General features: G+C 39.3%; 1 protein-coding gene across 1 annotated transcript in view; it reads right to left on the bottom strand.

Moving 5' to 3' along the window:
* The window catches only part of LOC140304728 (alpha-1,6-mannosylglycoprotein 6-beta-N-acetylglucosaminyltransferase B-like), a 119,895-nt gene extending 114,644 nt beyond the window's left edge, over positions 1 to 5,251 (bottom strand). Inside the window, exon 1 of the mRNA XM_072383482.1 lies at positions 4,765 to 5,251. Within this exon, the coding sequence (XP_072239583.1) occupies positions 4,765 to 4,832 (68 nt within the window). The 5' untranslated portion in view covers positions 4,833 to 5,251. The remainder of the gene's footprint in view (positions 1 to 4,764) is intronic.
* Positions 5,252 to 13,009: the final 7,758 nt, after the last annotated feature.

Genomic DNA, 13,009 nt, shown 5'->3' with positions numbered 1-13,009 from the left:
CTTGAGTTTTTTCATTTATTCGTTGCTTTATGAGAAAAACTGGCATAAACCTCAGGTCTTGAGTCTCATAGTTAAGAAAGATTCTCTCAGTTCTTTTGAGTAAAGAAAGTGTCTGAAGTTTTAGTTCCGCCTTAGAAAATAATGAATGTCATCAATTCTGTTTATGTCCTAAGTTTCAGATATAGATCTGGCACACTCCTTTTTGCACATAATCCTGCCAACAGATTGTGTAACAATTTCTGATAAGCATGGCTTTTTCAGTTATTTAGGCTACTTTTTTTTGGAGTGGTCTGTGGTGATTACAGATAGCCTGACTGAAAGTTTGCTGCCAGCTGTCTTGTTCTTAGGTAAAACTGATCAAGCTTATCACTTTTTGTCCATGAGTTTCTGTCAGTTTCAAAGCCCCCGTGTGAGACGTTCATCTCATTCCACTGTTTATTTGACAGGAATAGATGTCCTAAAATAGTAAACCAGGTGACAATGATTTAGTGCAACACATCACAGCTTTTATATGCTCATCCTGCTATGGTGGGTAAACAAGAAAAAGTTAGCTGCAGCCATTCATGCTGCCATGGCCACATCATCCTCAGTGAAAGTTAGCATGTGCACCTGGATGTTGCGTTTAAGCGCTAGCCGACAAAAACCTGCGTCTACAGCAAACAGGAATGCATTTGTTCAGTCAAGTTGCATCAGTCCAACTTTGAACACGCAGTATTAAAAGTGCTCTCGACTTTGTATGAAAAATGTTCTGTGGATTAAATTGTATTAAATCAGTCTCAGGTGATTATACGTTGTCATACATCTGGACTGTGGCTCAGATCCAGGCCGGGCTTTGTAGCATGAACCTCTGCTTTACCCTGCTCAGTGGCTCAGATCTGATATCTGAATGCTACCACACCACAGATCTTTGACTCAAAAGAGTTCAAAATAAGGTCTTTTAAATTCATCCCTCGTTGAGTTACTCTCCTCAGAGTATATGGATCAAGGGTTACCTTATTACGCTGGGACTCTTTGGGGAAACGGGGAGGAAAAGCTCCCTCTGATTTTCATCCAGCGGACAAAATGCCAGTCAGCCTCCATGACTAACAAGTCAAATCCTACTTTTATAAAGCTTGTTACTCCACTGCTCACCCCGCAGGAGAAAAGTCTTGGAAGAATTTGAAGAAACGGCACAATACGAAAGAAGATGGAACAAATACACAACAGTGGGAATGTAAATGAAGAAAATACATGAGAGGTAAAGAGAACTTTTTTGTGACAAAAATGTTTTATCCTAACATAGAAAATATGAATTATTCATAACTATTGCTTTTTTCTCCAAAGCTAGGTGAGCGCTGTTTGCATGAATGTCTGGCTCAGCATGATGTCTGACAGCACTTCCTAGAATGGTAAGTATCTCCTGTCACGCAAACATCTGAGTGAAACTTCTCATTATTTATGATGCTGTAAAAAATGACTCTGACCTCTGATAGGATGGGAGGATGGCCACTTAAAAGAACATTTGCTGAGCCGATCTAATTGACCTAAAGAATCAAGATGATGTCAAATAATCTGTTAAGTACAGAGCTTGATAGTTGGCACGCCACAGGGCGAGGCTGTAGTCCAAGATAGAGCTAGTGTCCCTTGTCCTGAGTTATAATTCATTCAGGCTGCTTTAAGGACAGCCATGCGACTTCTTTGAGAGAGAAGTGTTTCTCTTTTACAACACAGGAACCAGTTGACATTAAATGATCATTGAATTAAATGAAACATGATTACAGCTGTCTGATCACCTACAAAAGGCAAAGCAAGTGTAATGATATCTTGATGACTTGGGTAGTTTATCTTGGTTTTCCCACAAACAAGTCATTTCTCTCTTCAGTTTAGTCTTTTTTTCTTATTGTGGGTTTAATAAACTGTCTGACCAGGGTTAGGGTTGTGGTTTAGGATTTTAGGACGTGTAATATCCTTCTGTAAATCTATGAATCCTGGTTAAAGTCCAGGTTAAAATAGTGTTTTTTATTAATTTGATGTTTTTGTTTTCTTTTTGATGGCTTTCAAACAAGTCATTTTTGTATTCTGCTGCACAACAACTGTTTAATGTAAAAAACGGCTGCATTTTTGCAAGATTAGAATAAAAAGAGAGACCATGTTGCGAGATCCATGTTGCTTATTTGTGGCTGCAACAATGATGACAATCAGCAAGAGCCAGGTCTCCATTCACAAATCTGATGTGAACTTGAGAGATGCTCATCAGTGACCTGAGTTCCCTCTTAAGGTACTGGTGAGTCACATCATTTTAACCTCTGCTCGGTGATGCTGTCCGTACAGTTGTCTCCATTTCATCCACTATTGTCGTTCAAGTCTTTGTTAAAGACTAAAACAAACCCAAGCGAGTGTAAAGCCTCAACTGAGCATATCGTCTTTTTCTTTACACATTTCTCTAATTTCTCTTCAACATCTTCAAAACCACAATAACAGCCTCATTAACGGTGGCTCCTATTTACTTACTGGCTCCAAGTGTAACGCTCGGTTCATCTAATTGGCTGAAGTTTGTGTATCTTGTCGTCTGCTTGTGATGGACAGATGTTTCATGCAGTCACCTGCTCAGTATTTTTCAAAGTGCCTGTCAGTGCCAGTAATTTGTGCATGACTGTAGTTGGCAGAGGCAGACTATTCAGCAACACTGTCATGAAATGATCAGTGTCATTATCAAGAGGACATGAAGTGGTTTAAAAGCAATGCATCAGCACGTTACTGAAAGCTCCTCTGTGTAGCATTTCTTTATTAACACAACAAAACGTGTGGAAAACGTGGTCATAGCGTTCACATCTAAGTGCTTTAAGTGTTAAGCTTTCTCATTTACCTCATTGTCTCTCCAAGAAAACTATAATGTTATTAAATGATAAAAATCTTCCCCATCTGTTCTGGGCATTTTGTTGAATACATTAGAATAGTTCGGCCATTGACAGCCAGAGACCAGCAATAAATAACATCATGTGAATTTAATCACATACCACACCACTATAATCATGGGATTATTTATCAACAATATGAGGCCATGACCGAAAGATACTTTGACCTTTGTGGATTATATGCCGACTATACAACCATCTGGTCAGCAAACCCAGTGAGCACAAACTGAAAATCAAAATCAGCAGACCCATTACTTTGAAAAGATAGCGGTAATGCTCAGGATAGGAGAGAAAATTGGTGGATTTAAAGCAAACTGTAACATTTCTTGTCAGCTTTATCTATTCTTTTTAGCTATCAACGGAACAAGGGGCAAGCAACCAAGACTGACTAAAGGGAAAAGGAAGGAAAAAAAAGACAATCAGCTCATTTAGGAGTAAAGAATGCCGTGTCATGCTGTCCAGTGGCAATCACATCCTTTCATATCTTTAAGACTTTTCCAAAGTGCTGTGAGATAGGTGATATGAAAGGATTAAGCCCCGGTCCTGCCTGACGAGTCTTTAATTAACAGGCTTAAAGTAAACGCTCTGCTCCTTTTAATTGGATCAGTGGGAGAGATGTGCTATCAACTAACTGGCTTCCTACACACATTGACTTATCAGATTTTGCCTCTAGGTAGAACAGTTCTGCCAGGTGTGGAGGAGCCTTGTTGAAGGTGTTAGCTGCGGTGATTTCCAAGAAACAATTCCTAGCTTAAATTCTGGTAATGGGCTTATACAAAGAGTGCGTTCTTATATCATGTAGACTTTTAATTCTTTCCATTAATTGCATTATGATACTCGCATTTTGGTGTTGTTGTGTCTGGACTCATCCCATCCAAACGCTGCACTGAGCATCACGCTGTGAATGACTTGTCCTCTTCTAACATGACTTCCCCTAACACTGCTCCATGATCCAGTTCTGGTGCTAACATCTACATTGCAGAACCTTTAAGAAGTGGGCAGAGGTCAGGAAGGGCACTACCACTGCGTCACGATAACTTTCCCCCATAAACAGCATTAAGGTTTTCTGTGCCACGCTCGCTCTGCTGCGAGATCAGACCAAGCAATCCAGCTATTCCTCTCTCACATGCGAGCTGTCACAACTCTTCAGGTGGTTCACTGGTTGCCCTTCCTTGGACCACTTAGGATTATGTTTTCCTGGAAGGCTTGAAAAAAAATTTAAAATGCTGTTTTAGAAATCCTCTGTCCCAGTCTTTACACTTTCCTCTCGGTGAGGTCCGCTCGGTTCCTCACACCTTCACACCTTTTCTTCTCCAACACTTGAACTTCAAGTGATGACTGTTCACTTGATGATCAGGTACAAGATAATCAAGCAATCACTTCACTTGTTGGTGGTTATGTTGTGGATGATAAATTACATTACGCTGGTTGGCAGAACATGGTTTAATGGGTTGTAAAGTATCAACTTTTAATATGGTTGTCAAAATCCCCTCCAGCTCCCCATGTCTACCCTCAAACAAAGCAAAGCCACATAGCCTGATAACAGAGCTATCCATGCAGTGAGAAACTAAGTTAGAGCTCAGCTGACCGGCAGTATGGGCTTATTTACAGTAAAACGGCTCTTTATAGATTTCCAGCTGCTTGTTGTCGCTCTTATCCATATGGATTTAGATGTAATTCATCTGGACGAAGGACAGTAACATCTGGCGTGTGGGCGTTTGGATGAGTGATCGCTCACGTCCAAACACCTTAGCTCCAGTCAGCCTAGCTGACAGGGGCATAGCTACAATACTAAACATACAGGCAAAAAACTTAAGCAATCGCAATGCTGGAGACTAAAGGAAAAGATAGTCAGCTCTTTGTCTCTTACCTGAAAGGTCTGAACGTTACTAGACATCTTCTGACCATTATTTTACCGTCGGTGCTGCCAGTAATCATTTTCCAAAACGAGCGACCTCCGACATTGTTGTTAACCTCCCGACCTGACAATTGAAAGGACTGAACATTTTACACCTGTCCCATCCAGCGGTCCACAGCATCAGTCAGCTTACTTATCTCGGATGTGTACAGCAGCCATTAGCGCTCCGAAACTCACGCGCAAAAAATGGTGGAAAGTTTCTTTCAGGAAGTCTCCTCATCCAGGTATGAAAAATCGCGTTTAAAACGTTATCCCGTCGTCACGGAATCACTGCGAATCAGAGGTGAGGTCGCCGCGGGCTTTCTCGACAATTGCCTGGAGTCTTTCACCAAAATTTCGTTGTGGTGAAGTATGGGGGGGGGGGGGGGGTGCGTGTCATTTGGATTTAGAAGGATTTCAAGGGAGGAAAAGCACCGCGGGAAGGAATTAACTTCGTTCCGAAGCCAGCGCAATTGTGACCGGTCTATCAGTCTACATGTTCACTTCTCTAGAAGTGATTTGTTCTGGTGAAAGCTACAGCTTCCGGTTTGTCTTTTCAAAATAATACCTTACCAATGAACGGTGATTTCTCATGATTGCAGAAGGCGCGTAAAAAATATACAAGCATTACGAATTGTACACATTTCGAAATACAAAAACCTTGAATTCATGCTTTTTTTGTCAGTCAATCGATAATGAACAACCACTAAGATTAGAAATAATAACAATGATAACAAACAGGAGAAAAGGAACAAAAATTCTCCAATGATAATTCTCCAATGTTGTTTGCTTGTTTGTGAACACCATTTTCCTCAAATTTGTGTTTTTGTTAATGCTGCTTGGTGCATTAACACAGGTTTTTTTAATACCCTGTTCTCCATCAGTTAATTTTCTCCACTGTATCCACAATGGATTTCCTGGTAGGAGTCCTTTTGTTTTCTTATTATTTTATTCTATTCTATTTGTACACGGTTAATAAGGGTCAATACTGGTGTATTTTGTCATTGAATTCAAACGTTAACTATCCATACACATTCAACACTGACTGCAGATAACATTTAGTTATTTTACTTGGGAGGCACATCACCATTGTTTCCTGCATCCTCATAGCTCCCTCTGGCTGACTTGATGCTGGTCCGACACAATGACGGACAGATGCTGTTGAAACCCTCCACAATTGCATTCATATTTGCATGGTGGCATCAGCAATTTAAGAAGCAATCAAGAAGTGCGTAAAGGGTTGGCTGCCATTGTTCCTATCACAATAAGCATTTATGAATTTGTTACAGCATGCTTTTTAATAGAGCCCACCTGTATCAGATCGATTTCTTCAGAGTTGTGACTCCCTCAGTTGAGTTGCAAAGGGTCTGTTACCAGTTACCTAACTCAGTTTTCAAATATAACATAAATAGATATACGTTTCAGATATAAGTTGAATATTAAATTGGTACATTTTTGTTAAACAGAGTAGGTTTTACTGACTGTAGTTACAACTTTACATAATATTCGATAATAATAATAATAATACCAATATTAACAATAATAACGATAACAATTATGATAATAATAAGTAGAAAGAGTTTTGGCCAGAGTTGTGTTGTATATCTGCCACTACCAAGGCTTAAAAAGGTAGACGCCAGTAAAAGGTTTATCAGCACCATGGACAGCGAATGAGATCAGGATGGCACAGCGGCACCCAGCTGTAGGTCGCGTGACTGCAGCAGAAGTAGCATTAAAATAGTAGTAACAAAAACAGGTATAGATAATAAGAATATGTTATATATGTATTATATGTATATATATATATATATATATATAACAATACATTTTTACAGTCTTTTTTCCTCTGCAACCACATTGTACATTGCTGTACATTCACAGAAAACACAACCGGCAGCACTATGCAAAATTAGCTTGAACAAATGAGGAGGAACAATAACTACAGTTGTCAACCACCTTATCTGTTAACTTAAATAATTTTTCAAACAGTTTTAGTTACAGCACAGATTATACTGCCTTTGTGGCCAGCAGAGAATTGGAGCAGAAATGGAACCAGATGTGTGTGTGTATGGTTTGTTGGGGCCCAGACTAAAGATGACAGTGAAATCTCAAACTCCCTTCATGCATCACTTGTACTTGTACATGTGGTTTTGACTGACAGTCCACCACGCACACTTTGCTATTCCTCTCTTTGGGTTGTGGGAATAGTTATACTCTGTCAGCGGGGATCCACTGCACAGACACTGGATTTTTTGATTTTTTTTTTCAACACCTTTCAGTTTTGTGTGAGCATGTGTGATGGCTATATATCAGTCCACACAAATTCTTAAACACGGGAATTAGGCATATCCTGCAAGCACAGTAGCAGAAATCACTCAAGTTTAAATAGCATTCCATCAGACAGAGAGAAAACCCATAGGTACTGTCTGAAGAATCAGCCCTAATCAGGCTTTTACAAAGCCATTAAATACTTTATTTAATCCTACTTTTAAGGAATTATTTAGAAAAATATGACATCTTAAAATGCACAGTCTGCCCACATCTGTTTGATTTTTCCTTGGAAGAACAAAAGAGGTGTGAAATATACAGAAAAGTATGACAACTCTTATCACATCTCTACTATACAGCTTTTAGTCCTCCTGTCTTCCTTTTTCTCAACTGACGTAGTTCCCCCAGTAGAACATGTCATTATTGTTAATGAGACGTCTGTGTTCAAACCAAATCTCCCCTGAGGCTGAGACAGCCAGAAGCATCTATAAAGCCACCACAGCCACATAAGCACCAGAGAACCTGTAATAAAAACTAAAGACAGTTTTGATGTTTTGTGTGTTTGTCGTCACATTTTGTAATGCCCTGACACTTTACACATGATGTCTTTCTAGCTCATATAGCCAATGACTAAATTGATCAGTTAGTGTCATCTTTCAGTTGATTAATATAACATTTAGCTGAATTAAGTCAAAAATATTTAAGCTGCCAAAGACTGTTCAATGTGCAGTATCAACGGAATGCAGCACAGAATATAGTAACCTCTCGAAAACAAGTAGCTCACATGCATATCAATGCATTAAAAATAGGCTCTTTCAATGAGACATTTTCTGCTTCATTTTAAAAGCAGAGAGGGTGTCTGTGTCCCGCACTCAAGCAGAAAGCTGATTCCGCAGGAGAGGAGGCAATGCTGAAAACTAAATGCTCTCACTCCCGTTCTACTATGAAACATTCTGGGAACAACAAGAAGACCAGAGCACTGAGAGAAGGGTTCTTGTGGGTGATGGGGAATAATAAGATCTTTCAGATAGGTGGGGACTTGGCCTATACAGGGAGCCAAAGTAGAGAGGCCAAAACTGGAGAGATGCGATCTCTCTTGGCAGTACTGGTCAGTATTCTGGCTGCAGCATTTTGGATCAACTGAAAGATCTTCAGGGAATTTATTAGACAGCCAGCTATTTAGAATGCATAAAATAAACAACAATATTAAATGAATGAATTGCCTGTGCATCAGGGAGGATCGGGATAGAGCAAGGAGGATGTTTTTGTTAAGGGAAAAAAGGACAAAAGTATTTGAGGTTTAGTATAAACTTGAATTTTGAATTTTGTCACCATTTAAACCATAGGAAATGTACCCAGACATGTCAGTTGGAGTTTTACAGTTTCATAATTCCCTAAAAACAATCCTTCTGATTTACAGCATTGCGCATGAATGCATTAAAATGAGTACGTTCATGAGCTGCTTTCATATTTTCTGTGAATTCTGAATGAACGAGGCTGTTCTTAACTGAAGCAATCTTAGTCCTTTCTTGCAGCAGTTCAACGACATTCTTGCCAAAAGGGAACAGACCATGCTGAATAATGCCTCCACGCACCCAGTGCACTCCGGCAAAAACCACAGACATTTCAATGATTTCTGCACCAGTCACAGGCAGCTACCTCACATACAACTAATGCAACTGCATTAGGACAGTTACTGACATGTGTAGTTATGGAACTGAAAAGCAATGCTCCCTCAACATACAGCAAAACAAAAACTGACTAAAAGTGGTGATTTCTAAAAATGTGGCTCTGAAGGATGGACTGTGTACAACAGAAAGCCAGACGAAAGCAACTCTAATCTAAGTTTAACTTCTGTTTTGGTCTTGGCGCAGACAGCTGTGCACTGACTGTATCCTCACATTATTCATGCCCTGCCACTAAGTATGATTTTATTTGGTGTCTTGCTCCTACAACTGTTTTTTTTGTTTGTTATTTTTTACTAGTACTGATCTTTTTTCCGACGTTGTTTTAGGTGCATGACATGTTGTTGCTGGATGTTCATAATGAACATCAGACTGATGGTTTGTAATACAACAGAAGAATGTAGAGATGTACATGTATCTGCTCAGATGGCTGTGGGGCCCATGTTCTTGTTTCATTGCACTCCATAAGACGACATTCCATATAAAGAGGAGAATTTAGAGGTCATAAAAAAGTGAGAAACTAATTTTGTGGCTGTGGAAGAATTTCAAATGATGAACTATGAACTTGTTCAATTCTAAACTGTGTGAACTCAAAATTTCAACGCAGATGGTTTATATGATAAACACTAGTTTATATAAAGATTTTAAAAAATGCCTTTCAATAGATATGTGGCAAATTTTACCTGTAGCCTCTGCACAGAACTGACTTTTTCAGATATCTTCGTTTTTGTGCATTTGCTGTCTTTTAAAAAAACTTCATCAAAGTTTATCCTGAAAAAGTGGAACAGAGGGTGTCTAACTGCTGTGACGTGTCAATGTTGGTATGAACAATATGAGAGGGCTGAATTGAAGTACGATGCAAACACAAGGGATCTATCCATCTATCAGTCCATCCAGCTGTCATCGGGCAAGAGGACAGGTTGCCAGTCCATCACAGGGCCACACAGAGACAAATGAGAAAGGACAATTTTAGAGACACCAATTAACCTAACATGAATGTTTTTGGATGATGGGAGGACCTGGAGAGAACCCACAGATACATGGGAAGAACATGCAAACCTCACACAGAAAGGCCCCAGCCGGGAGTTGAACCTGGAACCCTCTTGCTGTGAGACGATGGTGCTAACCGCCACACCACCATACAGTCCCCAACAAGGGATCCAACGAAAGCTAAAAAAACCCCAACAGAATGCTGCACAAAACGAGCTGTATATAATAAAACCAGTGTACAGATATCAAGGGGAGCTGTTAAACCTTGATACACAAACAAACAGACTCACAAAGAGAAACTTAACAAGTGAGGGAATGCAATACACCCATCAGCAAACAGGGACAGAGGAAGGAGGGCATATATGGACATTTGTTTTAGCGGTTACATGTGATCTTCACATGAACCATGAAGGAATAACGTTAGATACTGATAACTGTAAACCCAAGGCAGTCACTGCTAAAACTAATTGAAATTTGACTGCATTTAAGTAGTGCTTTTGTAGCTGACCACTCAAAGCACTTTTACTCACCATCCACATTCACACGCACTCACACACACACACACACACACACACACACACACACACACACACACACACACACACACACACACACACACACACACACACACACACACACACACACACACACACTACTTCTTAGTCAATATGTTATTATAAGCTACACAGTGTTTCTCTCTCTACCACACACATGCGTAATATCAATCGTTGGCGATGTGGGCTTCAGTGTCTAGTCCAAGGACACTTCAACATGTGGTTCAGCTCTTCTACTTGAGCCGTAGGGTTTGTGCTGTTAAACTGTATTTGGTTTACTCCTAATGTGGTGTTATGTGGTCAAACATTTCCACTTTGGTCTTGTTTGTCCAAAGGACATTGTTCCAGAAATCCTTTAGTTTGCTTAGATGCAACTTTGCAAACCTAAGCTGTGCTGCCATGTTCTTTGTAGAAAGAATAGGCTTCTTGCTGGCAACTCTTCTCAATTCAAATTGATGTGCAAGTTTTGGGGGGTTTTTTTCACTTTTTTTTCTCTACAGCATTGGAGCTGAAGCTTCCCCTCCATCTGTTGTAAGATATTCACACAGTACCCAATGACAGGGACACAACTTGCCCTTGTGAAAGGACAGATGTATTTCTGGAATTGATAATAATTTGTTACTCTGAATAAAATAAAGTATTTATGAGTGAGAAGCCTGTCAGAGTTCTTGTTCAACAAACCGAATATGCTGAAAAGTCAAATTTCCAGCTCCTCACTACCACTGCTGGTACATCCAACCAGAATTCCCTTCAAAGATACAATGAGTTGCTATAACATTAAGGGCATGTTACTGTCAAAAAATGCTGGTTACAAGTAGTTAACAGTTTATCCATGTTGTCCAATCCAGCAAAGACAGGAAATTAGATCAAGTGATGACAGGGGCCTCATTTTGTTAATCCTACCCCCTTCAGACAAGCTAATTGGTAGTCAGCACTTGGTCACAGAAAATAAATGAAAAACAATCCATTAGGCCTACTTCTGAACTGTAATTGAAAGCGGAGCCATAAGTTAATTACTAATCATTAATCATCCCACCAGCTGCCCACATTTAGAGCTCTTTATTCCACTAACTTTTTTTCTGCCAATAAAAAAAAAACCTCTTCAATCTGATTGGTAGGGAGGGAAAGTGCTGATAGGAGAGTTAAAGACAAAACAGCTCAGACAAACTCAGGGATGACAGAAATCAATGGAGGGATAGGGAATGAAGAGGAGGGGTGAACTTAACAATAAGGGGGGTGATTTATTTGTATGAGTGATAGAAATGGCTTGGTGGAGAGATTTGACCCAGTCACGACAGTGCTGACTGTGAGCTGTTTTGTCAGATGTTGAATGGAGTGTTGCGATGCTGATTGACAGTGCAGGTCGGCACGAGAGAGAGAAATTTGCATTTTCATTACAATCGAAATTGACTCCCTTTTCTTCTCTGGTTTAACACACACACACGTGCACATAGTCAAAGCCAAACACGTGCACCTACACACAAATTCATCATGGTATGTTGTTACAGCCTTGTGTTGCCAGATTATTGACAGAAATGATGAAAACAATCCCAAAACAAGCGACTGAGTCCTACAAAACAATGTCAAAACGATGTGATCTTATTGATCCCTATCTAAGAGAGACATATCTGATCCATTTATGCCGCCACTGCTCTATGAACACACAGGGAAGAAGATTTATTGTAGCTCTTTGAAGGAAGAAATTGTGAAAGAAAAAGTGCAACTACTCTGTTAGGAGTCAACAAGAAATCTGCATTTGCTGTCCTAAAGTACAAAAGTAAAGTTAAACTGTACTTATATTGCCTGATGTATGATTATGTCGAAATGCCCATTTCAGATTCATATACAGGACATCACTGTTTATAAATTTTGAATCAGTGTGGAATAAATCACTTTAATGTAGCAACTGGAACTAATTAATTACTTTAGAAACTGCTCTGCAGCTTAAAGGATGTAATTATATCAATATTTTTGCTTCTATTTATTGTTTTTTTTTGTTAGTTTTGTTTTTACATCAAAGTGTAACAAACCGAGATGTTTTGTAGGAAAAGTAATCATTAAAAAGCTCTTAACCTTTTCTGTGATGCACATTTGTTGTTAATTTGCTGTACTTGTTTAATTTTTTTCCCCAGAAGTGGGTGTTCTTTAACATGTATACATAATAGTTTATCTTATTAGTCTATATATACAAAATAACTAGTTAAAAATGTTAAAAAATATGTTCGCCTCTACTCAAATCAAGTCTTTTGTCCCACTCTTTGCTATATTTCATCCTTTCAGCCACTAAGCCCTGAGCACTGTTTGAAAAGTAACTAGAGAAACTTCATCAAGCTATTTTGATTTCACTACTCACTGTCATCTTTGTGTATAATGGAAGGAGAGGGCAAAAAGTAGTGAACTACGAGTGGGAGGAAAGAGGTAAAGTAGAATTATTGTCGTAAATGTGCAGAACGAGTCTCAAACTAGTGATCTCTTGCTCAAAAGTGGTCACGGAGGTCTAGAGATTTGTCTCTCTTCTTCCATCAGGTATGGAGACGTAGGACATCAAAGCTCTTGTATGTGTGGAAACTTGTATCTGTGAAGGAAAGAGACAGAAAATGTGTTAATATCTATTTCACATTCTGTCATGAGATCAGATAGACACATTAGCAATATGCCCACAACAAAAGACAAAGAAACAAACGCAATACAGGTCTGTGAACACTTGTAAGTTACATTTTG

This window comes from Leuresthes tenuis, unplaced genomic scaffold (assembly GCF_036924035.1).
Source record: "Leuresthes tenuis unplaced genomic scaffold, fLeuTen1.0.hap1 SCAF_4, whole genome shotgun sequence".
In the NCBI taxonomy this organism is placed as follows: domain Eukaryota; kingdom Metazoa; phylum Chordata; class Actinopteri; order Atheriniformes; family Atherinopsidae; genus Leuresthes; species Leuresthes tenuis.
The sequence above is the reverse complement of the archived record's forward strand: the minus strand, read 5'-3'. Positions and strand labels throughout refer to the sequence as shown.